Source organism: Acomys minous (genome assembly GCF_964271855.1).
Source record: "Acomys minous genome assembly, chromosome: 12".
Classification (NCBI taxonomy): domain Eukaryota; kingdom Metazoa; phylum Chordata; class Mammalia; order Rodentia; family Muridae; genus Acomys; species Acomys minous.
The window spans coordinates 57,994,611-58,019,610 of NC_140493.1; the positions used below are offsets into that span (position 1 = coordinate 57,994,611).

The window sequence follows — 25,000 nt, forward strand, 5'->3', positions numbered from 1 at the left end:
ATCTGGCATTCATATCTCCCAGTGGCATCACTTTCTAAGACCCCAGTACAGATATATTTTTAAATTTCAGTTTCATACATCTAATTGTTACTAATGCTTTATATTTGGATAATCCAAATGAGCCTTTTACTTAACACCTCTAGACAATAAACTCATTTTCTGCGGAAGGATATACAACCCGTATTTTCCTGTAATATGTACAAGCACGTGACAAATAACCTGATTTAATGATATTACTTATGACCCCTTCCTGCATCAATAAAGCCTATTCAATAATTTGAAGGTCCCAAGTCTTTAAATTCGCTTTTCATGTATTTTATTTATATTGTTCATTTTGATCGTCATTGTCTCCTAACTGCTGAATTACTGTATTGATGTCACTCTAGACTGTTCTTTTAAACATCTTCCAAATTGGTGATTCTGTTTCTTAACATGCTTCTGTGAGTTCTGACTGGCTACTAATTTCCATGTAACACTGCCTAAAGCCTTTGATCACACTGATGTCTTGTTTCCACATCCATTTGAAAAGTTCTCTATAGAAATAACCAACATTTTCTAATTTTTAACTAACTACCATAAGTATGTTTGAATCTATTTTCTTTTTTAAAATATATTTTATTAATTTATTCATATTGCATCGAAATTGTTATCCCATCCCTTGTATCCTCCCATTCCTCCCTCCCTCCCATTTTTCCCCTACTCCCCTCCCCTATGACTGTGACTGAGGGGGACCTCCTCCCCCTGTATATGCTCATAGGGTATCAAGTCTCTTCTTGGTAGCCTGCTATCCTTCCTCTGAGTGCCACCAGGCCTCCTCATTCAGGGGACGTGGCCAATTATGGGGCAGCAGAGTTCGCGTGATAGACATGATTATTTCATTTTTTGTGATTCCCACATATTAACTGTACCTACAGTTATCACCTTTGTTAGGCAAGCCCTGAAAATAGCTGCAAGAATATGCAGATGCTTTGTTTGCCTTGATGTTTCCAACACCTAGAACAGCAAGTATCAAAGAGCACTTGTTATTAACTTGTGTTTAATAAATATTCAAGTTTCAGTTCTTCCATGAATCCCTCCATGTGTATTTGTTTAAAACAGATTTTATTTGAATTTGTAACTTTAGTGAAAAGACTGCAAGCCATCCATACTGGCACACTAACATAGCAGTAACCCTCATCTATTAATTACTAAATAATAGGAATAAATAAATATTTTCATAAACTTCTTCAGGGCATAAATTAAGTCTTTGGTATCCTCCTTTTCTAGAATAATGCTGAAGTCATTATATAACTAAAATGCTTTTTTCAAGTTATGTAAAAATGGAATGAATCAAGTTATTAAAAAATATTTGGGAGTAAATTATTAATTTAATCTAGGTGACTTTATATTTTATTTATACTTGTATTTATTTATAATTAACTTAATCTACAATAAATATTTACATACATACATTTACACATATATGTATCTTGGATCTCTGATTGTTTTTAATAGTTATTGAAAGACGACATATACACATTATGTGAAATTCATTATTTTATTTCTATCCATCAAACTGGAGCAGCTGCTGTAAAAAATTGATATATAAACACTTAAAACACCTGAAAATTTTAAATATTTCATATATTAGAAAAGTGAAGAGTTATGAAATGAGTAAAAAAAGGTAAAATGTTTCTAGGAGAAGTCAGATCACATGGAAAGAAAAACAAATAAAATTAGTAGAAGAGACAGACCTGTGTATCTTTTCCTGGTGGGCTCCACTTCTTCGGTAGTCACAGCGTTTAAGGAACAGACACAGACAAAGGAGATGGGTATGAGTGGATGGACTCAAAAGATAAAGGTGACTCTGAAGGAAAGAGCCCCAAATCATTTTGAGAGGAATCCTGTGCAGAGTTGTAGGGAAGACACAGTCAAAGGAACAGCATAAAAAAAAATTGTGAGAACTGATGGCGATGCATTTAAGTATTAGGTTAGCAGAACGAGAAAAATACAGTTAGTGTACAGAAGAGGATCTTAAAAGGTACAGCCAATCTTGAATACAGATACTAAAGAAAAACGCCATTAGTAAAACCAGTATTGTTTGTATGTCCACATTTTCTCAGTGCATTATTGAGTTAAAATAACGCCTGCAAAAATGTTTTCAATGCTTAAGTATCTGAAGAAAGAATTTAATTGAGTCATCAGTTAAAAGAGCTTGTCCCACCCAAACTATGTTTCTCCATTTAATCAGAAAATAATAATCAGGCCAATACCTCATTAAGTCACCTCACCCTAGTTAATTGTGAATATAAGAACAGTAGATAAAATGTAAGGTAGTTTATTACTGAAAATTAAAATTGTCATTTATTTTTGACAAATTTTTATCATATTCCTTTATAATAACTACTTATTAAAAATTGTTACAGATATCATATTACAGATTGTTAGTACAATCTTTTTAATCATTTACCCTTGCAAATCCCTATTGACTAGAATGGATATGGCATGCCTTGGGAAATACTTTCCTAATTACTATTTGAGAGGTCGAAATGTATTGGGTTATATAGTAATTTGAAATCAAGGAAACTAAGCCAGTTAAACTAAGCTTTCAAAGATACTCTCTCTATCCCTTGGTGAGGGAATGTTAGCCCAGTCGACACAGGGAAATATTATAACAGAATCACCATCTCCTGCTGAAATCAATACTCCAGAATCCGACACACGAAACTCTCAAATACCACGTCCAGTTTTGGAGCATGTGAATTACAGGTTTTTGAGTGATTTACGAAGGAACAAAAGCATGTTGGGATACAAATATATTAGAACTCTAAATCCTGAGGTAATTAATTCTTAGAACAAATGTTTCCTTTCATGGGTGGCAAGAAAACGAAATCTTTCTATTACAAGAAAAGTATGAAGATGCCTTAGAAAAAGATGAAAGCTAAAATAACTAGAAAAGCAATGATAAATTTTGATATGTAGTAATGTTGCTTTTATCGTGTAGGCATATTTTCACATATGAAAATAAGACATTCCTCACAGTTGCATTTCAAACTCTTGGCCCCTCATGTGATTGAGCAGGAGAAAAACATATTGTAGCCTTGTGAGACGTAGCCATGTGTATCAGAGAGCTATAAGCATATTTCCTGTTGCATTCCCATTTCACCCATACTGTGAAGAAGATCACATAACATATTAGATATAGTAGTAACATAGGCCCACACTGTATTCTGATTCTTCTTCTTCTTCTATATTGCATTTTTTGTAGATAAACATTTAGCACCACGCTAAAATAGTTTCATAACATGTTAAAGGTTAATTGGTAAGACACACATCTCTAAGAGAACATTTTAATTTATTTAGCAGAAAACATGAATTGCAATTTATTAAGCTTCCTTCTTTTCCAGGTGTTTTCCTGTACACTGGATTAATTTATATGGTCTTCATATTACTTGCTGCTTTTTCAATGACAATTTGCCTTCAATTTTACTCATTGTCTTAGTAAATAGTGGAAGCAAAGAGAGTTCAAGTGAACTTACCCAAAGTCACAAAACAAATGCAGTGGCCAGATCAGCAATTGAGTAAACATTTCCCGGATCACTAAGCTAATTTCTACTAAATGCTATATGACCCAACAACATGTGAGATAAAAAGTCAAACAAGGAAGAAAGCAAAGACCCAATCCTCCTCACGCGACCTGAACTGGGCATTCGGTTATAAGCACCCTTAAACAAAGCAAAACAAACACCTCACACCACAAATGGCCAAATAACCCAGGATGCTTTCAATTTTATAGGTGATAGCTCAGGATCTACATTCTTAGAGACAACCATTTTGTAAAACCTAAACTATACAAATTTTGTATTATTCTTAAAGGAATTTAAAAGGATATGCCTTGACCACAGTCTCACTACTGACAAGAAGTGCCCATTAAGTCACTTTCATTGTTTATGTAACTACGATATAGTGATAAGCAGGTCAGAAGAGTATATATACAACATAACTATACCAGATAGACTCAGAGAGCAAATAACAACCCTCCACGTATAAGCACAGTTGTGCCAGCTTTGTTGAAGGTCGCCTGGCCCTCCCTGTGGCCAGTTATATTATGTAGTACATATTTCAACAGTCTTGTTTAAAAAGAAACACTTAAAATCACAACTCACATTTAATCACACTTCAGCAATCATGTCTATGTCAAACTAATAAACTGTACACACACACACACACACACACACACACACACACACACACACACACACACTTTTGTACATGGTGTTGTACTGAAGAGCGGACTCCACTGAGCCTTAAAGAAGCTATGTGTTAAGTGTAGGCTCCCATGCTCCAGTCAATTTAATGAGTTATTGATCCCTGCCAAATGAAGTTGGGAGAAGGAAATGGCGGCTATAAGAAAATTTAATTTGTATACATGTGAGAAATTCTTTAAAAAGTATCCACTCCAAATTTCCCATTTCCCTAACTTTCATTTGGTCATTACCATGATGCAAATATAATACTTCTCGGTGCCATGAACAGGGAACTCCTCTTTCAGGAAACAACCAGTTGCCTCACTCCTTCTAATACCAGCAAACCATGGTGTTAATTTAACCACAATCAGTTAAAAGGGATCACAGATAGCCAAACGTACCCCTATTGTAAGCGCTCACTTCTGCCAGTTGGGGCTAGATTTTTGTTTTAGACTTAGCAAATACAAAGATCTTATGAAGGTAATGCCTGTTGCCTTTTCTATTCAGTACAGCACATGAAATAAAATAGTTTCACAAGTCACAACAAAATTTAAAAAAAATTATAAAAACTCCTAAGCACTAGTTCATCACTGTAAAATTATCTTTCAAAAACCATTTTTAAATGTGCAGAATTACCAATCTGTAAATCTGAAAAAGGATTGAGTCTAACTCAAAGGAAATATAAAATAACACATACATACTCAAAACCATCTGAGTTTTCATTTTTAAAGTAAAAAAATCCCACTATATATTACTATCATTAACTATATTTGGTATAAATAATAAGATGTTGAAAACAAACACAATCACTGCTGCTATGCAAAATTTTGAGTAAATCAAAATGTTTCTCTTTAAGTTATTTAACTTTTGTATTCTTGTATTTTTACTGAACACACATCTCTAAGTAAAACCGAAATCATAATTTATATCAAACGACTTTAAAGAGCAGCCGGTGGAATCTGCACTTTTCACCAGCGCCGTTAGCGTTTACTTGACACTCGTGTAAGAACTAATGACACTTCACTTGTCACCGCTCACAAGGAGCACTTGTTCTCAGCACCGCTGTCAGCAGCCCTGCACATGCTCTCTCAGAGTTCCTGCAGGGACAAACATCACATTAAAATGTTTCCAACACAATGGAACAGGAACATGAAGGTGTTTTAGGGAATAAAGCTAACAACGGTATGTGAGTTTCTTAGTTTAGAGATTTGCAACGTCAACTGTAAGAAGATGGATCTTTCCAGAAGAAGCCCGACTGAGCACACACTCCAGCAGGATGGCCTTAGTGACGAGTGAGCGGAAGCTTACTGGATTCTGCGATCAGTGGGAGGTCCTGACGCTACTCCCTTAAGGGTCATGTGATGGCTGTATTTATTTCTATGTGCGCTAATAATACTTAAACCTAAAGCCCACCTGTTAATTTGTATCTTATTAAACATTAATTTGCCTTACACAAATTTTCTCTATGAAGAACAAATGAATGTATTCTATCAGAATCCATAAATAATCAGAAAATATGGAAAAGTAACTAAAATAGAATCCTGATTAATCTTCCTAGATTTAGTGGACAAAAACACCACATCAGAAGACTAAGTTACAATTATGCCTTAGAGAAAATAAATTGTATATTCTTTTAAGAAATCTCAAGTTATTCAAGAATAAAAGAAAATAAAGGGTAAAAATTACCCAATAAAAATATATGTATAAAATTAAATATAGTAAATGACTACATATAGATACAATTATAAAGTATAATTTCAATGGTAAATCACAGAAAAATCTCTACCTTCACCTTAGTTGGAACTCTCATAAATATTATGATATGGAAATAATTATATTGGAAAAAACCCACTCAGATAACAGAGGCTAAAGTAGGCCTTCCACAACATTCACAGTAAAGTAAGGTCTAAGTGCTCACACTAAAAAGGACTAAGTCACAAAAGTTATATATGGTACTTCAGGGTACAGTGGGGCTCACTGACGTGACTGAGAAACAATTTATAACATCATAAAATAAAATAAAATAAAAATGAGGCAGGAAAAAGCCCACAGACTGATTTTCAGATAAGACATAGCAAACTAAGAGTACTGACGAGGTTTCAGAGCAATTATCATAGAAGTAGGCCATTTTTAAAAGTTCATATTCTATATATTATAAAGTATATGTATCTTATATGTCACATTTAACACATAGAAAATGACAAATTATGACTAGTAGCCTTCTATGGATAGTATTAATTAATCATAAAACACATTAGACATCATCAACGTGCTTGTTTCACACATTCTGAATGATTTCAACCCAACATTCCTTTTCCATGACTTTCTCACGTGAGAATCTTTGAACCTACGGTACTCCCAAGCTTTTACAAATGTAAAAAAGTCCAGCAACTAGCTTTCTCAGCACATATCCTATGAGGCAAACACAGTATGAAATTAAACTGTTTTACATAGTTTCATGCTTTTTCTCAGAAGACATTTCTATTCAGTTAAGTGCAGATAAACTCAAAAAACAAATATAAACCCAACAATTTAACATTTTTTTCAATATTTAATAGCACTCATTGTATTTGTACTGATCATAGCATTCTGTGTAAAGTAAGATTGCTAATAAGAAATAAACTACTTATTATCCATGATTACATATCTTTCATTTATATTAACAATATTTAGGTCTAGGCCTTGCCTAGCATATGCTGCGGCTCAGTTTCTGAGCTTAAAAACAAAACAAAACAAGCAAACAAACAAAAAAACCCTTCATTAAATTTATAGCCTACACCTAATCTAATGCATATGCTTAATAAGGGCTAAAATGACTACGCAGTAAACTGTGCGCATTAAGACTATCCAGGTCTTTATAGTCTGTACTCATGTGGTCACACTCCCAGGGACCCCCAGTTCTGGAGCTGCCGTCAGCCCAGAGAGTGAAGGAAACCACTCCACTCTGACGATCCGTAAGACAGCTTACTTCAGAAGCCTTACGGTTTCAATAAACAGCAGGTGCTATTCCCAATGAACTCAAAGCTTTATTTCATTCTCTAATCAATATCATGCAAATTAGTAATTTAATCCTAAAATATTTATTACACTTATTGTTGATGTAGTTCCTAAACATGGCAAAATTCCCAACCTTTATATATAATTCTTGTATATATTTTCCCAGAAAGGCCATTGAAAAGACCAATATATATTCCTGATATGCCAAGAACTTTCCATCTTTGGTAGGTTCACACTCCCAGAGACCTTCTCTAATGCCACTTTTTCCACAATGTTGGATAAGGAATTTCAATAATTCATGAAAGGTGATCTCTTAATTGCAGTTACTACAGCCATGTGCTGAGCACTTGTTTTCCCTACAGACCATTGATATCACAGACCGACCTAAAGATAAACTACTGCCAGCACGTCTTCCATAAGGCTCAGTATTAAAACATGCTGTTCAAAAGTTATGACTTATCAAATGGTAAATTAACTTTATTCCCAATATAAGGCCCCACATTTATAAATACCCTCTTTATATCCTCCATGTCTTTTAAAACTACACAAAAATCACGTTATATAAGTATTCAACATTTACTCTCTTTGTCTAGGACACTGCATAAATAATACCTTCATTTCAGTGTTTGGATTTAGACAACCAGTTCTCAGACTATACAGAAAAGCTCACAATTACCAAAACATAAATTTTAAATCATTATTATGACATGAAGTACTCACTAATTCCTCTACTGTAAAAGTTAAGTTTGGTTTAATTAAAGGATGTATGTGGTTACACATGTTTATGTATAAACATACACATTTACTTATGCATATGTACACACACATATATGTATAGATATATACTCACATATATGCAAATAAACTAAAAATATTTAAATTACTCTCTGAAATTTTGTTTGTAAGATTCATATTATTTTAGCCAAACACTGCATTTCCTTGTGATTTTGATATAGGAATATAGGTTTATTTGGCTGCAAACATATGTATCAGGTATGACGTCAAATAATAGTTTATGGCCAAGGATAGTCCATATTATGCAATATTGTAAGGACAATGAATCAATCAGTTAGCTTGTTTATAGAGGTAGAGGTCTAGCACAGAATCTCCTTCAACAAGCAGGAGCTCTGCTACTGGACTACATCTTTAGCTTGAGAGATGCTTTTACGGGGTATTTTTTATTAAATAAATCAGAATGTAAATTAATTTTATATTTTATTTATGTTTAAATCTCTTTAAATATATAAGATAATTACTATTTTCAAATCAACTGACTCCTCAGTTTAAGACACGATAAGTATAAGATTTATATTTGCAGTTCTAATAAATATATTTTAAGTAGTAAAATGAATTAATTGCATTACACTGCCATTTAGCTTTGCCATCTTTCCTGGCACTCTATACTCATTATGTAATAAGCTTTCTCCAGGCACTTTATTCTCCTTAATAGCGCTTGTCATAGTGGTGACAGTTCAGTAGGTATGGCAACTACTTTTTAACTTGTGTGTGTTGCCAGACACAGACTGCAAAGGGCCATTGCTTTGTCTCTCCTGTGCACTCAGATAATTTGTTGTTAGCCTTAATGTTGGCATTGTAATAGATGAAATACTTGCAGCTAAACTATTTTGATTTATACCTTGATATATTTAAACTATATGTTTTTAAGCTGTGAGAAAAAATCAATACATAAGAATATAGTGTCATTGGTCCTACAGAGAGCATTTTAAAATAATATAACTAGTAAAAACTTCAACTATTTTAAATTGGTTAAAATTTCATTGTACACTCATTTCTTTAATTACAAATTAAAAGTAGCACTGATTATTGAATTGATCTCTACAACTTTAATTTCTTTCTTTTATTCCTCCTAACATATGGGGAGGTTGGGGTGGGGATTTGCTATGTAGTTAATCCAACTTTTGCAAAAAAAAGAGAAGGAAAACAAAGTATTTCAAATCACTGGTAAAATCAATGGTTTGAAGAGACACTTAATTGAATTCATAATGTCATCCCTTTTCCTTCGTGTAATAGCCAGCAATTTTGACCCCCAAAGTTGTAAATAAATCACGGTAGAGTTATCTCTTAGCATGTATAGATTAATAAGAAGAAGGCATAAAAAGACAAACTTTAATATCTATACTGAGCTTTCTTCAGTCCTGTTTAGAAAAGTGGGCAGTTCTCCACCGAGGATCCATCGAATACACCGAGCAGACACTCACTTGTGCTTACGTTGCCATTTTTCCTTTAAATTGGGTTTTCTTTAAAGATATGATGTTAATTTAATACACAAATCATGGCTAAGCATTTATCACTGTAATCTACATGGGGTCCACACACTGTAAAGGCCACATCAAAGGAGAAAATGAGGCACAAGGACACACGCGTTTAAAAAGCATGAAATGCAATGTTTATAGTCTCATGCTTTCATGTGGTTTCCAAACCCTGACAAACCTGTCTCAGCCTGGTGTTTCTGTGTCGGCAATGGTTTGTCATCACTTATTGTACCATTCGCCTTTCCCTGCTGGTCTTCCCATGTAACTTCTAGTATAGATTAAAAAAAAGAAGAAAAAAAAAAAGTAATCAGAGCTTGTCAGGAACACAGACCATGAACATAACAAGAACCTATGCCACCTCAGGAATTGGGGTTATTTTAGCATGCATTTTCTTGATTTCTCCAACATATTATATAAGTTGTTAGATTTTTTTTTTGTTTTTGCTTTTTTGTTTTGTTTTTGGTTTTGAGAAACGGTTTCTCTGTGTAGCCCTGGCTGTCCTGGACTTGCTTGTAGACCAGGTTGGCCTCGAACTCACAGAGATCTGCCTGCCTCTGCCTCCCAGAGTTCTGAGATTAAAGGAATGTGCCACTGTGCCCAGTGAAGTTGTTAACATTTTTAAATATGGGAATTTGATATGGTTTGAGTTGTTTTTTATGGATCTCAAGATCTAAAATGTTAAATTATACTTTTTGTAACCCTTTACTTAGTTTTAATAAAGTCAATGGATTTGAGATATAAAAAGAATAATTGTAACTTAAATGACTCGGTAGAGAGGAAACCTTGTTGGTATCAAACTGTGAATTTACTTTAGAAGTAATAATTATTAGGAATTGTTTTATTGAGGCAAAACAAAACGTTTCTATTAAATTTTAAATATTGTAATACACATGAGAGAAATTTTATTTCAATATGTAATGAATGGTTTGCTACTATGTTCATTACCTTCATCAACTGATGACAAAAGTCATATGTTAAGAAATACTTCAGTCAATATAGTGATAAAACAAGACAAAAAGCAGTGCTTGGCATCATGAATATAAGTGGCTTTGTATATTCAATTGTCTAGAATACATTGCAGATTGGTGTGTCATAAATATTTAGCATCTACTACTACTTGGTACATGCGTAGGTACCAAGGACACAGCAGCAGGTAAAACAGGTGGATCCAAAAGTCTCATGAAAGGTTTTATAAAATGTACAGTTTCGTGGTAAAGAGCTTGTGGCAATGAGCATGTAAACGCACAGTGACGTAGAGATGAGTGCTGAGCAGACAAACATGAAGTGAGCCAGAAGGAAATGAAATGCCTAGAGCGTGATGAGATATTGCACAGTATGGTCAGCAAAGTTCTCTCTAAGAAGGCAAATTTTCAATAAAGGACCTCAGACATTAAGGTGGTTTAGGGGAAAAGGACATGACAGGTAAGAATGTTCAGGTGTAAACATTTCAAGTTAGACATATGTCTGATGTAGAGCAGAAAAATGGCTGTGGATGAAGCAGAGTGGACCAAGGAGACTAAAAGCAGAAAACATAAAGGTGATGGAGATGAGAAAACAGCAACTAGTTGGTCATTTACTAAACATTTCACTGCCAACTGATAGTCTTAACTTCATGTTAGCTCTTAGAAATAATCTTGACACTTGCCTTCTCTTAAAAACTATTTACTGTGTGTCTGCCCATACACACATGAACACACACACACACACACACACACACACACACACACACACACACACACCATCCATGTATGAAAGTCAGAGGAGAGCTTGTAAGAGCCAGTTTAATGTTTCTACCATGTGGATTTCATGGACTGAATGCTGGTCATCATGCTTGATAGCAAGTCCTTTACTTACTGATCTACCTCATGAAATTTCCAGCTGTTTCTTTACATGCCTCTATATGGTAGGGAAACCATCACCACTCTGTACATGTTAAACGGCACAAAGTTTCACACGCATACATAAAGCTCTGGTATTTTATCTACTGTTCACCCTATGTGATAGAACACTCCATTTTTATAATGTTAAGATACACAAAACACAGCCAAAAGATAAAATCATTATCATATTATTACTAAGTGAAAATCAGAGACGTAGAATGTAAGTAGATTGTCTAACAGTTACATTGAGTGATGTGTCAATATACTCTAATAAAAAGTAGGAATCTCTGAATAGGAAATTGTCTTTTAGTAAAATATTTTTTTGTGGAGATTCCAGTTAAACGTTTCATTGATTAGGTATTCGGTTGTGAACCTAAATATTACAATATTAAACTGCACGTTGCTAAAATTTACTATGAAATTCCTAAAGTATTAATTTATTTTAGTATTTAGTCTGTAGATGAGAAAAATTGGTACTGATCTAATAAATTAGGTAATTTGAAGATGGACAAGTCATGAAGATTTAACTATGAGGTGAACAAATTCTACAAAGCAACTGCATTCCAGGTAGGCTGCATCATACCAGATGAATTTGTTCAAAGAGCACATATTCCTATATTAACTAGATTATGCTTTATTTTCTTCAGCATGCTCTGACACATGCCACAGACACTCTATTCAGCACAAAAGAGACCTCTGACTGATAAGTGTATCAATAAAACACCCATCCTGGTTAACAAGTGCAAGTCTCATAGTAGCATGCCAGCAACAGGAGAGACGTTCTCTTTCCTGGTCTCAGATGAACCAGCTGAAACTACGGGCCTAGAGACTCGGTACACTGTGAAGACAAAGCTTCGAGCCAGCTTCTAACATGTAGACCTGGCTACCATCCAGGGCCAAGCAGAAGACAACCCTAGTGCTCCCGTTAACTGTAAGGAGGCCCGAGGTTTTGTTGGTTGGGTTCTCACTATGCAGTCCTGTATTATGTAGACCAGGTTGGTCTCATATTTGTAGTGGTCCTTCTGCCTCGGGTTCTCAATCCTGGAATTACAGTGAGAGTCTGTCTCTCTCTCTCACACACACACACAAACAAAAAAGACCCGACAACTCAGGTGAGGGTGGGCCATTCACTCTTCTCTACCAAATCACCATCCTAAGATGAAGCTGCTTTCAAGACTACAAGAGGTGCTTACAAATTATATTAAGGAAGGCAACAAGGACGTGGGTCCGAACAGCAGCTATGCATGTCAGGCGTCGACAGACTTCTTTCCTAAACCTCATTAGTTATGTAAGGATTTGGCGGTATAGACAAGATTTTATGAGAAAAGGAGAAGACAGTAAAATAAAAGAGAGAAACGTCTACGAGAGATACAGAAAGGTCAAGGTTAGAAACTAGAAAATACATGCTCACAAGCACTTGATGCCACACAACTCTGTATCGGGAGAGGAAATCTTATTCTTTCTCTTTATTGTAGCCCCTGCTCTTTCTTGGGCCGTAAGATGTTAGACTGAAACATCCTAGATATTATATTCTTTAGTTTCTTATCTTCCTAGTCCATCTTGCTCATGGTCACCAAGCTTTTCCATTAAATATAGATGTGACTGAGTACCCATTCTGCTTAAAAACACATGCTTAAAAATTCGTGATATTTTAAAGAATTCTTGACTCTTGATTAACTTTGGACAAGTTGTCATTTGTGCACATGAGAGGAAATGAGGTATTTAGCGATATCACCCAACTTCAAAATAAATTCTACTCCTGTAGAGATACCAATCATATTTTGAAATTAAGACAGCAGCTCATATTCCCCTGTACTGAAATCATTTGTAAGAATACAGAGAGGCAGAAAAACAAAGATAAGAACCAACACCCTTGTCTGTTCTCACCAGACTAAATATTACCAGTTCCTAGAAAACATACAGACACAGGCAGTTAGTACAAAGAATTCAATATGATTAACTTATTATGAAAGTAATCTTTTAGTTTGTTCTTTCCTCTCTATCTTTCTTTATCCCCTTCTTCTATGTATTTTTCATTTATTTCTTATTTATAAGATTATTTAAATTTAAGTTTTCATAGACGATTTTGCATTGAAAGTTACAAGTTCAAGAAAGGAAATATTTTTATATACAACTCATTGTACACTTTATGGAGAGAACTTTATAAATGATAAAGTACACAACTATAAGAAATCACTAGTATCCAGTTAAGCTGTATTGTCAAATTCATCAAAAACAATAACAAGGCATTAATTAATTGGAAACAAAAATGCTTGAGACATTAAACTCTATTAGTCACATCTCCAAAACAATAAAGTTTCAATTAATCCCCTGTGTTATTTTATTCAGCACAAGTCCAGGGAAACTAAAAGACTTGCCAACGTTCACAGAGTCTCAGAAGAAAAAAAAGGGAAAACTTACAATCCCCTCTTACAGTGTAGCCTTTAAGAAAGCCCTCATACAAAATTGTATGGCAAAGCATTCTAAAGCTCTGTACATTAACATTCAGATATATATCTAAGCAGGTATAAAAAATTTTAGTAAATATATTCAAACATCATAAGATAACATGGCTCAAGACCCACTCCATTTGTTTCTACTCTAGTGTTGTTTAAAAACTACATTGTGTGTGTGTGTGTATGTGTGTGTGTTTGTGTGTGTGTGTGTATGTGTGTGTGTGTGTGTGTGTGTGTGTAAAACATTAGAGTTCAATCAGTATAATGGTCATAATCAAATGTGGTTTTAAATCTAAAACTCATGTGCTTCAAGTATCTAAGATTGGCACAAGAAATTATAGTAATAAGAGGTAATGCTAACATAATACTTACTATACGAAAAGTATTATCTGAAGCAATTTAAGTATGCTAAATTATTTTAAAAAGAAACTGAATAGCAATTCTACGTGGCAAGTGAGGTCACACAGAGCAGACAGTCTGTCACTTTCGTCCTCCATACCCAGTTCTGTACATCCCCCTCTCAGAATCCTTCTACTCATAATTTGATTTTCTACATTTAGCTGATTCCAATGAAGATTCATGAGTGTTGATAACACAGCGTGATCTCTCAACAATAGTTCCGTCTCAATGTTTTAGACAGTCTGAATACTGTGCATTATTACACTTTGTTAGAGACTGGCAGAAGGTGAAGTAAAAGAAGAGAGAGTTAAGAAAAGCTATGCTGAAAACAAAACAGAAATCAAAACTATTGAAAACTCCTCTCTTAATAAGCTGTTTCTGAGTATTATTAAATATTAACTATACCCAAAGGTATACAGCAGCATAATAAAATACCAGATAGCTTGACCTCAATAATAAGTTAAAAACACAAAGATCCAAATATTAAATAAAAATGTGAGAGTACATACAAAATAGTCAAAGTGCTCATCTTTCAAAATGTTTTCCATTAGTGTCTTACTAGGCTAAGTTATATCACACTCAGGGCTGTATAAGTAAAAATATTAGTCTTTATGTGTGATAAAAATGTTAATGGTGATGTAGAGACAAATAAAAGCTTTAGAAGGAGTAAACATTAACAACCAGATCTTCACACACAGGGAAAAAGGAGGTAGGAGAACAGAACAGTCTAAAGGAGAAACACTGCACAGCAGTCTCCAGCCCAAGGGAACACCCAAGATACAGGAAAGTAAGCCGCCAGCGCTGAAGGCCTTTAACACAGTGATCCCGTGGGAAACAGTCCATTTCAACAAACTTAGACATTTTTCAACCCAATATGGCAGTAAAAGTGCTGACAGTTTGTGTGGCCCAAATAACTGAATGAAAATTTGAAGACGTACATTTTCAGATTATTGGTTACACGCAAGTACATATAACATTTTTCTTTCACAGGTTCTAAGAAGCATCAGAGTGGTCAACAAGTGTGTCAAACATGTTCTTCTGAGGGGTCAGTCAAATTTCCATTTTATATGGATTACTCATATTATCTGATGTGCTTTTATTTGTATTTTCACCTTACTTCCACCTTTTAAAACATACAGTAGAGAAAACATAAAAAAATTACCAGTCTGTATTAAAAGTTATAAAAATAAGTGATAAATTGTACTTTACATGGGACACTGTAAACATTACTATGAAAGATGAATAGAGAAAATGATATATTTAGGTCAGTGGTTGTCAATCTTCATAATGCTGTGACCCTTTAAAATATGTTGTGTTGACCCCCCCAATCATAAAACTAATTTTGTAGCTACTTCATAATTGTAATGTTGCTACTGTCATGAATCCTAATGTAAATATCCGTCTTTTCTGATGGTCTCAGGGAAACCCGTGAAAACGTTGTCCGTCTCCATGAGTTGCCCCTGGCAGGATGAAAGCCACTGTTTTAGATGAAAGGCCATCTCAACTAAGTTATTGAAATACAACATACCCATATCTTAATTTGGCTCAATAACAAAAGGTGAAGTGTTACAGTATTTAAAGATTGCTAATATGTAAAAATTCAAATGCTGAAATTGCAAATAAATGTGTAGCTGTATTGGATTATTAATTACTCCAAATCACAGGGCTGCTCTTTTGAATTCAGTATGGGTAAGCTATGGAGTTAAGTTACCAGTAATTTGAACACTGACTTTAAGTATTAAAAGTCAATCGCCTTCTTAACTCATCTTAGCAACATATAGATCAATGCACATAGAGTGGTAATTCCACAAATGTTTTCAACTTATTTATGTTTATTAATATTTGTTATTATCAAACTTGTTATTGTTTCATTCTATTTTAAGTATCTACTTTAAGTAGTGTTATTTTAAAAGAAATTCTAGATCGAAAAATTCTACATTATATTTTTAAATGCATAACGTGCCAACACTATTTTTTCAGAAATTTGCAACTTGACATAACCAACAAAATAAATCTAAATTTTAATCTGTACATTTCAACAAAAATAGACCAGTATTAGCATCAATAAGTTATTTTATCGTGTGTGTGTGTGTGTGTGTGTGTGTGTGTGTGTGTGTGTGTGGTGTCTGGGTGTTTATGCAAATGCTATGCCACTGAACTGTATCACCAGCCTAGGATAAATAATATTAGGGATTAAATAACTATTTAGAAATAAATACAAGCAAATATTTCAATACTAGTACCTTAAGTTGGTACTAAGACTTATACCTCCCCAATTTAAAGAATATTCATACACATTGTAAACGTCAATACAGTAAGACATATACATGTAATTCCAGACTTGCCTTTTTTCCCATTATTAGGTAAGCTTGATGTTTCTTCCCCGTTGTCTTTAAAATTGAAACCAGACAACAACAAGAATAAATAAGGTCATTAGCAATCCAAACGAAAGCACTCCAAGAGGAATGAAACCATGCATTGCAGAAACAAACACATGCAGTCACCATGACACTCCACACTGCACGCACACTAGGATAAAGCTTTCGCAGGCTATGTTCCCTTTTCTGTAGGAAAAGGAGTCAGAGCGGCAGTGTGTGCTACAGTTGTGTGCTGGGTGGTCTTGCTTTGTTGTGCTATGACACTACATAATGTGATTTACTAATCACTAGAGGAAGAGCCACAGGTGACAAACCGGTTTTTCAAAATGTAATTATTCTTTATGTTAAGGGAGCAAAAAAAACTCATAATGGAGAATTCTTCAATAGTATTATCTTTAAAATTACTATGAAAGCCAACTCACGAAGTCTGAAAGACTCAGGACATGAGTGAATTAGTGTGAGATATAAAAGGATGGGAGAAAGAAACATCAACTCCTTGGCTAAATAAAAATGATTCTATAGCAGTCCACAAAAATTTAACTCTATAGCAGCGAGAAAAAAAGGCATTTGAAAATCTGATGTTGACAATATTTGATATTCAGGATGCAAAATAATTATACATTTTTGTAAGCAAACAATTAAGAGTGCCTTTCTTTCCATTATTAGATATACACTAACAATTTCTCCACTTAATAAATTAGGATGGTACTGGTTATTAACAGTGAAGCATAATGTCTTTTTGTTTTGAAAACTACAAATTATGTTCAGCTAATGCTCCCATAAAACCCAATCTTGGGAACAATGCACAGAAGGACACTGTTTTCTTACAATGAGAAAGAGGAGAAAGGGATGGAAAGGCTAACTTTAAACCCCTAAATAAATTCATATACTAAAATCAGCTAAACACCCAACAAAAATAGGTTTACAGTTATTCTGCAGCTTTCCCAGAAAATTAAAATTCAAGACAACTTAGAAAAGATTGGGAGCCAATTCCGAGGTTCAAATAAATATAGTGACAATTCAATAAAATTACATAAATGTAGTTGTGAGTATATAATATTTTACTTTGACAAACACTGATGAAAATATCCAATTTTATATTTGATTATAAAATTGAAGAAATGACAGCCTGCACACCCTTTGGAAAGCAAGACGCCACAGAAAAGCATGGCTGTCACACGGTGTACAGCAATACTTCGTTTAGACAGAAAAGGGAAACCCAGAGAAAATTAGTTCTTATTTAGAAAATAATCACAGTCTATTAAATGTTTTTAAAAAGCAGTATTTTCTGTTCTATATGTCTGTAAAATATGCCTCTGCTATTTTGAAATCCTCAGGCAAGAAGCCAGAGCTCTCTTACTTGAGGAGGCATAAGAGAAATCGCTTTCTATTAGCTAGTTGAAGATTATTTATTAAAGGGAAAGAAACAACCAGAATGTAATGAATGAGCTCAGCAAAGATATATATACATATATGTATATATATATACATATATATAGTATATCTCAAATACATTCTCTACAATTTTAGTTTGCTTTGAGAATATTCAAACCATTGATTAAATTAAACACTCTGAAGTTGAGTACATAGTTTTACAACATATCATATGAAATTTAAGACGTCAGTGTATTTAGAAGACACACAGACAGACCTGCCTTGACCTCGTCTTTTCCACCCTCCTTTTCCACCCCCTCTTCTTCCACATGCTCAGTTTCTTCATTAACTTCTGTATTTGCAGAAGTGAAAGAAAAAGATAGGTCCATGTTTCTGGTTGATAATTGTAGAAGATAACCAACAAATCATTCTTAATGGAATAATGGGTGTTTATAAAAAGAAAAGTAGATTGCATATTTCATTTCTGATGTGAAAGCAAACCTGTTTACTTTAATAAGTCATCACAATCACAAAAGAGGAACTGACTTGGAAAATGGACACTGTGACCGTACAAGGTATGAGATATGCAGGCAGCTAAGTAAGGGAGGCACAGCCCTTTAACAGGCACAGTAATGTGGTCAGTATAGTATTTAGGAAAACATTACATTTTTTTTTCTAGAAAGAAAAACATGACACTATAAACTTCAATTTTTACAAAATGGCAATAATCAAAGTTAGTATTTAAGATAACAGTGATGACGACGATGATGATGCCTTACAGTTGCTGAGTACACTACAGTTTCTGTGTCATTCTAATTTTTGCAGGTTTTTGGCAAAGACAGTATGAAAAATATTGACTTCAAGATCAAAATACATAATATTTTAGATGAACTTAGTTACTAGACAATATAAAATAATTATTCAAAACCATAAAGTTAAAGTTTCTAAAGGTAGAATAAACCCTTCAATATGTTTATACAAGAAATGGCATTAAATGACAAGATCTGAGAATTAGCCATTTAGAAGAAGTAAAAAATTTGTATTATCAATTGATAATCTACTTTGGACGACTGTATCTTTAACTTTGGCTAGAGGTTGAAGATCTACAGAAGAGGTATTCATTATCTCAGTTAGAACTGACTTACAGAGTTCTGCATCTCTGAAGCCTCAATATTAACTTGTCTGAAAATGCTGTAAGATCAGCCAGTACCATCAGGAAATATAAAATAAACAAAACCTCTTCAAATCTGAGAAGAATAAGGAGGGCTTTGGTTCTTTTACAACATAAAAAAACATTAATGGAAATTGCTAAATGTTAGTGGTTTTAATGCATGCTACAAAAAATAGTAAAGAGAGCATTCATAAACACCTTTGAATCTTTAAACCCAAGCAAAGTTTGCTCTCTTCCATTTGTCTGGCATCGCACAGCACGAAGCTGGCCACATCTCAACAGACTTTTGCTATAAAGGATATTAAAGTGAAAGCTTAACATCTTTTAATGGGACAAAAACTGCACATTATCGAGCTCTTTTTATATAAAAAAAACATTTTAAGGGCACAAGCATGTAGTCTTATGGAAATAGTCAAGTGCTACAACAATGGCACAGATGTCGTCGTGTCCGTGCGGAAAGGACAGCATCAGCCACTACAGCCCTGCACTGCTTGAGAAGCAGAAGCAACTACGGAAGTTGCAAACCATTCAGTCACAGCAAGAGCGCGACTTCTATCAACAGGTTACGTAAGACAATAAAAGATTGGCTGCTCAAGGCAATACACGCATAAATGTGTTGCAAATATGTCACAGGAATACAAATTTTCATTAAACATGTAAAGAATAACAAGTTCTTAGTGGTAGCTTATACTCTATTTGAGGTATCATTTCATTTTTTAAGACGGTGGTTTATTTTTCAACTCAGTAAGTGTCTGTTCCAGCTCTACAATGCGCTTGTCATCACTCTATGTGCTGGAGGCTCACGGACAACAATTTCAAAATTCTAAAACTAGCACATTTTTATTGCACTAGCATATGTTTGACAGTCCACATACTACAACTCAGTATTTTGTCTTAAGGCATAATTCAGTGTTTAATTATAATAGCATAAAACTGTCATATTTACCCTTGATCTATTCTAAGCAGACTTGCTACAACACGAAAGAGGAAACACAAGCCAAAATTACTAACTCAACAACTTCTTTTGTAGAAAGTCAAATTTAATAATAAAAAGATCATTATAAATGCAAAATGAAATATAAGATGCTAAATATAACCAGAGTATGTATATACTCTCAATAGCATAAACACAGACTGCAATTGATATCTCTGGCTATAATCTCAGTCATATATCCAGAATTTTGTTTTAGAAAGTAAATTAAATATTTCATAAGAACAAATACTGTCTAGTTATTTTTAAAAAATTAAGTACTTTGCACTCTTACTCAACTCAGAATATAAATCTTTGTTATAGTATGTCATGGAAAATAAAAGTTGAATACTTTATTATAAACTAGAGACCAAAATAATATAAGTGTATATCAGATTATATAAATGAAGGGACATCAATTGCAGTAGGGTTTATTTTTGCTGACACAGCCCCCAAAAGGCTTTTTGCACAAAGCAAACCCTCCTCTACGTACAGACCTTCATAAGGTTCTAGCTCCTTGACTCCGTTGTCTAGGTAAAACAAAATAAAACGAAAACAAAAGGAGGGGGGACCAAAGCACAGGGGTTAAAAACAACAGGAAATTTCAAAGTAGTAAAATATACTATTAAAAACCACTTAAATGGTGACTTGGATATATATTTCCAAAATATATCCAAATATATATTTTAAAAATATCCAAAAGAGTTACTGACTAGCGTGGTTGTGATTTAAAAGTCGTTAAAATTATTCTGCTTTGTTATCCATGCTTTTGGAGAGACTTTCACCACGATTTGTAGCTGCCTGAGAGGTGGGCTTCAGTGTGCCAGCTTTTCATGCAGCAAATCTACAGTTACTAAGGGCTCAGTGCAAGATGCATCTTCTTCTGTGTGCTTGGGGCTACCTGTTGCTTGTACTCCAGTATTGACAAGGGTCGCCAATCCTGTGCATCAGCTAACCAGGCCTTTGCAGTGTGTGGGAACTGATTTAGCTAGTTACTAACAAACTTTGTATAATCACAAACAATTACATAATCCTAGACATACCAAATACATCATAGTCCAGCTGCTTATGTAAGTCTACTGCTTACTTTTAAATGTTTTTACTCAAGTTTGAAAAGCATGTAGACGTAAACGTTGTTGCTTTTGATTCCCAAGTGGAATCTTTACATGCATTATATTTTTATACTCACAAATGTGACTACTATCGAATGAAGCCATGCATATCACTAAATATAAAGAGATAATAACAAAGAGAGAGTAAAAAATCTTGATTCACCTCGGCTTCCATGTGTAATTCCTACACGGCATAAGTAGAAAACTCAAAACTTACTTCTCTCCAGTGTTCCCTTTGGCGGGAGCTGTGGAAGCTGTCGACCCCTCCGTCCTGTTACTGGAGTGCTTGACGGACTTGTCTGGACAGACCCGGTACGAGGGTGAGACCTACGAGACGCAGCATTGACACATCCTCAGTAAGCGCTAAGTATGGTCACTGTGCTACTGGCTTTCATAGCGGCTGTATTAGTGCCGTTTTAAGTGCGGTTAGCTGCTGGTTAAAGGAGAACAGGACAGAATATGGACATTTGAACAGTTATTTAAACAGCAAAAGATGTTTATGTTTTGGTGTAATGTGCTACATACACACATACATGGACACAAAAGCCGAAGTAAAATCTATGAAGCTAGTAAAATAAACTACTAATCTATTCACATGAAAACAAGTGGAAAATTCTACAGCTTGAAAAAAAAAACCAAAACCTTACAATTTTTCTAGCATAATGTAAGTTCTTAAAACTAACCTTCCTGCTTTGATCTATTCTGATTTATACTTAAGTTGTACTAAATATCCTTCTGATTAGAAAACAATTCATGAATCTACAAACGACCCCAAGCCACTCACAAGTCGGCAGCTGCCTAGCACTAATGTTCACAGAATCTACACAGATCTAACTTTATTGCTGTCGTGATGACTACTAGGACCGCCATGCCTAGCGAGCACGGTAGCTTCTCATTCTGTGGAGGAACATGGTAGTTATGATGGGATTTACCCAGGACTCCCGATTAATGAGCAATCACAAAACAAATGCAGTCAGGACAGGTAAGAAACGGATCACAATGGCAACAACACACTATTATATCCACTGAATATCAATAGTGTGTTTACACTGACAAGGTTAGTATTGACTGGTACTGGTGATCAGCCAAAAAAAAAAAAAAAATGACAGGAGAAACCATTTAGCTGTTGGGAAAATAAAATGGTGTGTTGGCAGCGCAGACAGGGAAGTTAGTCTGATCAATTTATCTTTCACCTCGATAAGGCAGGTGAAGGAGGGGCAGATCTTCCAGTCATTAATGAAGGCATCGACCTCATGAGGTTTGTGTCAGGACGTTCAGAGGAACGGGAGCGGGTGGTGGTCCGCTCTAGCAGAGGCCGCTGTTCTGTTGGTCTGGATCTGTGATATGGCTGTCTGTCTGCTGCTTCACAATCCCTGAAATGTTAGTCAAAAAGCAGCTCAGTTGGTCTTTAATGCCCTTCTGCTATTTGGTCATGATGCATCAAACTGATTTTGAAAAAAAAAAAAAGGGATAGCTTAAAATTACTGTGTATGAAAAAAAAAGTTTCCCAACACATCCTGAGTAATTTTTAACTAAGCTTTAAAAGTTCTAAAGAATCCAACTCTGTTTTTATTTAATCCCCAGTCAATGAGCTGCTCAGTTATAATCAATGCAAACCAACCTACCCTCTTTCCGCAATGAAGAAAATGTAACTTGCGCGACTTAACCTAGCTTAAAGGTGTGCAGGATGCTTATCAGCAAATGAAGTGAAGATATAAAAATGTTCACAGCATAATCACAGTGTACTGCTGACTTGAATATTTTAAGCACAAGGTTGCAAATGAGGGTCACAGGAAAATAGGGCAGCTTTGAAGTGTGTATTCACATTTAAACACATCTTCCAGACAGACATCACTCTGTGGAGACCAGGTCACTCCACCGTCCCCCTCAGTGTGCTTTTGCTACACCAAACACCTCAAGGCATGGAATGGATAATAAAACTGTAATTCTAAAAGAAGTGACCTCTCTGACCTGTAAAACTTAGTTCTTGTTGAAGGAAGACTACTTACATCTATACAGCCAATAATTGTTGACACTTGTCCCTTGGGGCTTTCCATAATGCTTATACACCCTAATGTGATCATAACCCTAGTCTATGCAGTCCCATGATTTAGAAGACAAACCTAAAAACATTAACTTTTGATCTAGAACTCGAAAGTAACATATATGCTAATAAGCACATATCAGAGTTACCTCCTGACCCAATTGCAGTCACAGTAAAGGTACTATTTATAGACCACAGAGGGGGGGGCAGGAATAACCTCACCCACAGTCCCACTTTGCCTAAAAATACTCTCGGGTTTTCGAAATTATAAAAAATGGGCAATTACAGGAAAGTAAGAAAACAGGACACTGCTTCCTCCTATCATGAATTATATGTCAAACGGCTTTGAAAAAACAATCACTATTGGAAACTGAGTACCAAATTCACCCTGCATTATTGGATGTCTTGAGCATAATATACTAAAGATCACAGAATAAAATAGAAGTAAAATCATTTGAAGAACTTTTATCACTGAATCAAAATGTGACTGATGCTCTAAGTCAAGGTCAGTACTTTACATACATCAAGAAAGGGAAGGTGTGGAGAAAAGACTTAGCTTAAAGGACAGTCTCACAACAAAAATATCATACCTGAAATTAGATATGTTCATCCACAGCAGTTGGTTACAGTTAAAAAGATGTGTTTAGTGGAATTTCAGTATAAAACTTATAACTATTCTTCTGAAATTCTATTTTAGATGGAATACTCTTTATTTAAATAAATGTGGCCAATGACTTCAGTCCTATTCTCAGTGTACTGCCGCTAGTCGGTCTCACTGCAATCGGGCAGCAAAAATACAGGTATGGCTAGCCTTCTTCTCTCTGTACTTCTTACACTCCTAAAAACCTATGTTTTGAAGAATAACAGACTTTACATTTCCTTTAAAGATTCGTCATGATTGGGGTTATAGCAACCCCAAAAGACAGTTGGGCTGGTGTCCACTCAGTTGTCTAAAATCTTATCCTTTCTCACCTATTTTTCCCGTGTGTGTGTGTGTGTGTGTGTGTGTGTGTGTGTGTGTGTGTGTGTGTGTTCATACTAGAAAAAGCAAGGAGATGCATGGGAGGAGTTTAAGGAAGGAAAGAGAAGGGAAAATGATGCAATTACATTTTATTTTAAACAGGCAGAAAGGGAAGTAAAAGCATTACAGTTTTAGTATTCCTTTGGAAATTTCTAAAGGAAAAAACACACACTTAGTGAAACTGAGTTGAATCTTCAAACATTTCCTCTGTCTAACTAGCTATTCTTAGAATATATTTTAAAATTTTCCTACTTCTTCAGTCACTTTTGCTTCCTTGGTTTCTTGTTTTCAATTAAAATACAAGGGATTTATAAAAGTTTCCAGGGAAGAACCCAGCTGCAGGAATTCCTTTCTGTAGCCTACTCGCATCTATGTGCCCACCCACTCCGAGGACACAACTCCAAGCACAAGAAGCCAGACAGGGAGCATCACTGTACAGGACTTGGAGAGTAGTGTGAACATGCCAACAGCACAGCAACACATGCCACAGTGTTAGTCAGAAATCAATGTGAGCCACCTCAACTTTTGACTGAGAATCTAGTATACATTAAAACAGATAAAGAAACTTCCTATTTCTAGTATAGTCATGAGTATACCAGATATTTTAAAAATAAACCTTTAGAACATAAAGTTAATTATTAGCCATTCATTTCCTTTACAAAGTTGGTATCCATTTATTTATCTAGGCACTTCTTAAGT

The 25,000-nt window shown here is 34.8% G+C and overlaps 1 protein-coding gene across 43 annotated transcripts in view; it reads right to left on the bottom strand.

Annotated features, from left to right (window-relative positions):
* Positions 1 to 25,000, bottom strand: part of RIMS2 (regulating synaptic membrane exocytosis 2) — a 458,924-nt gene that overhangs the window by 137,530 nt on the left and 296,394 nt on the right. For 39 of the 43 annotated variants that reach the window (XM_084751253.1, XM_084751276.1, XM_084751252.1 and 36 more), the window contains 2 exons: positions 22,430 to 22,609; positions 21,454 to 21,563 (listed from right to left, as the gene is read on the bottom strand). In XM_084751253.1, coding sequence (XP_084607379.1) covers positions 21,454 to 21,563; positions 22,430 to 22,609 — 290 coding nt within the window. Of the gene's footprint in view, positions 1 to 21,449; positions 21,564 to 22,429; positions 22,610 to 25,000 lie in introns of those variants that run through there. The other 4 variants (XM_084751263.1, XM_084751247.1, XM_084751269.1 and 1 more) reach the window with 2 other exon arrangements.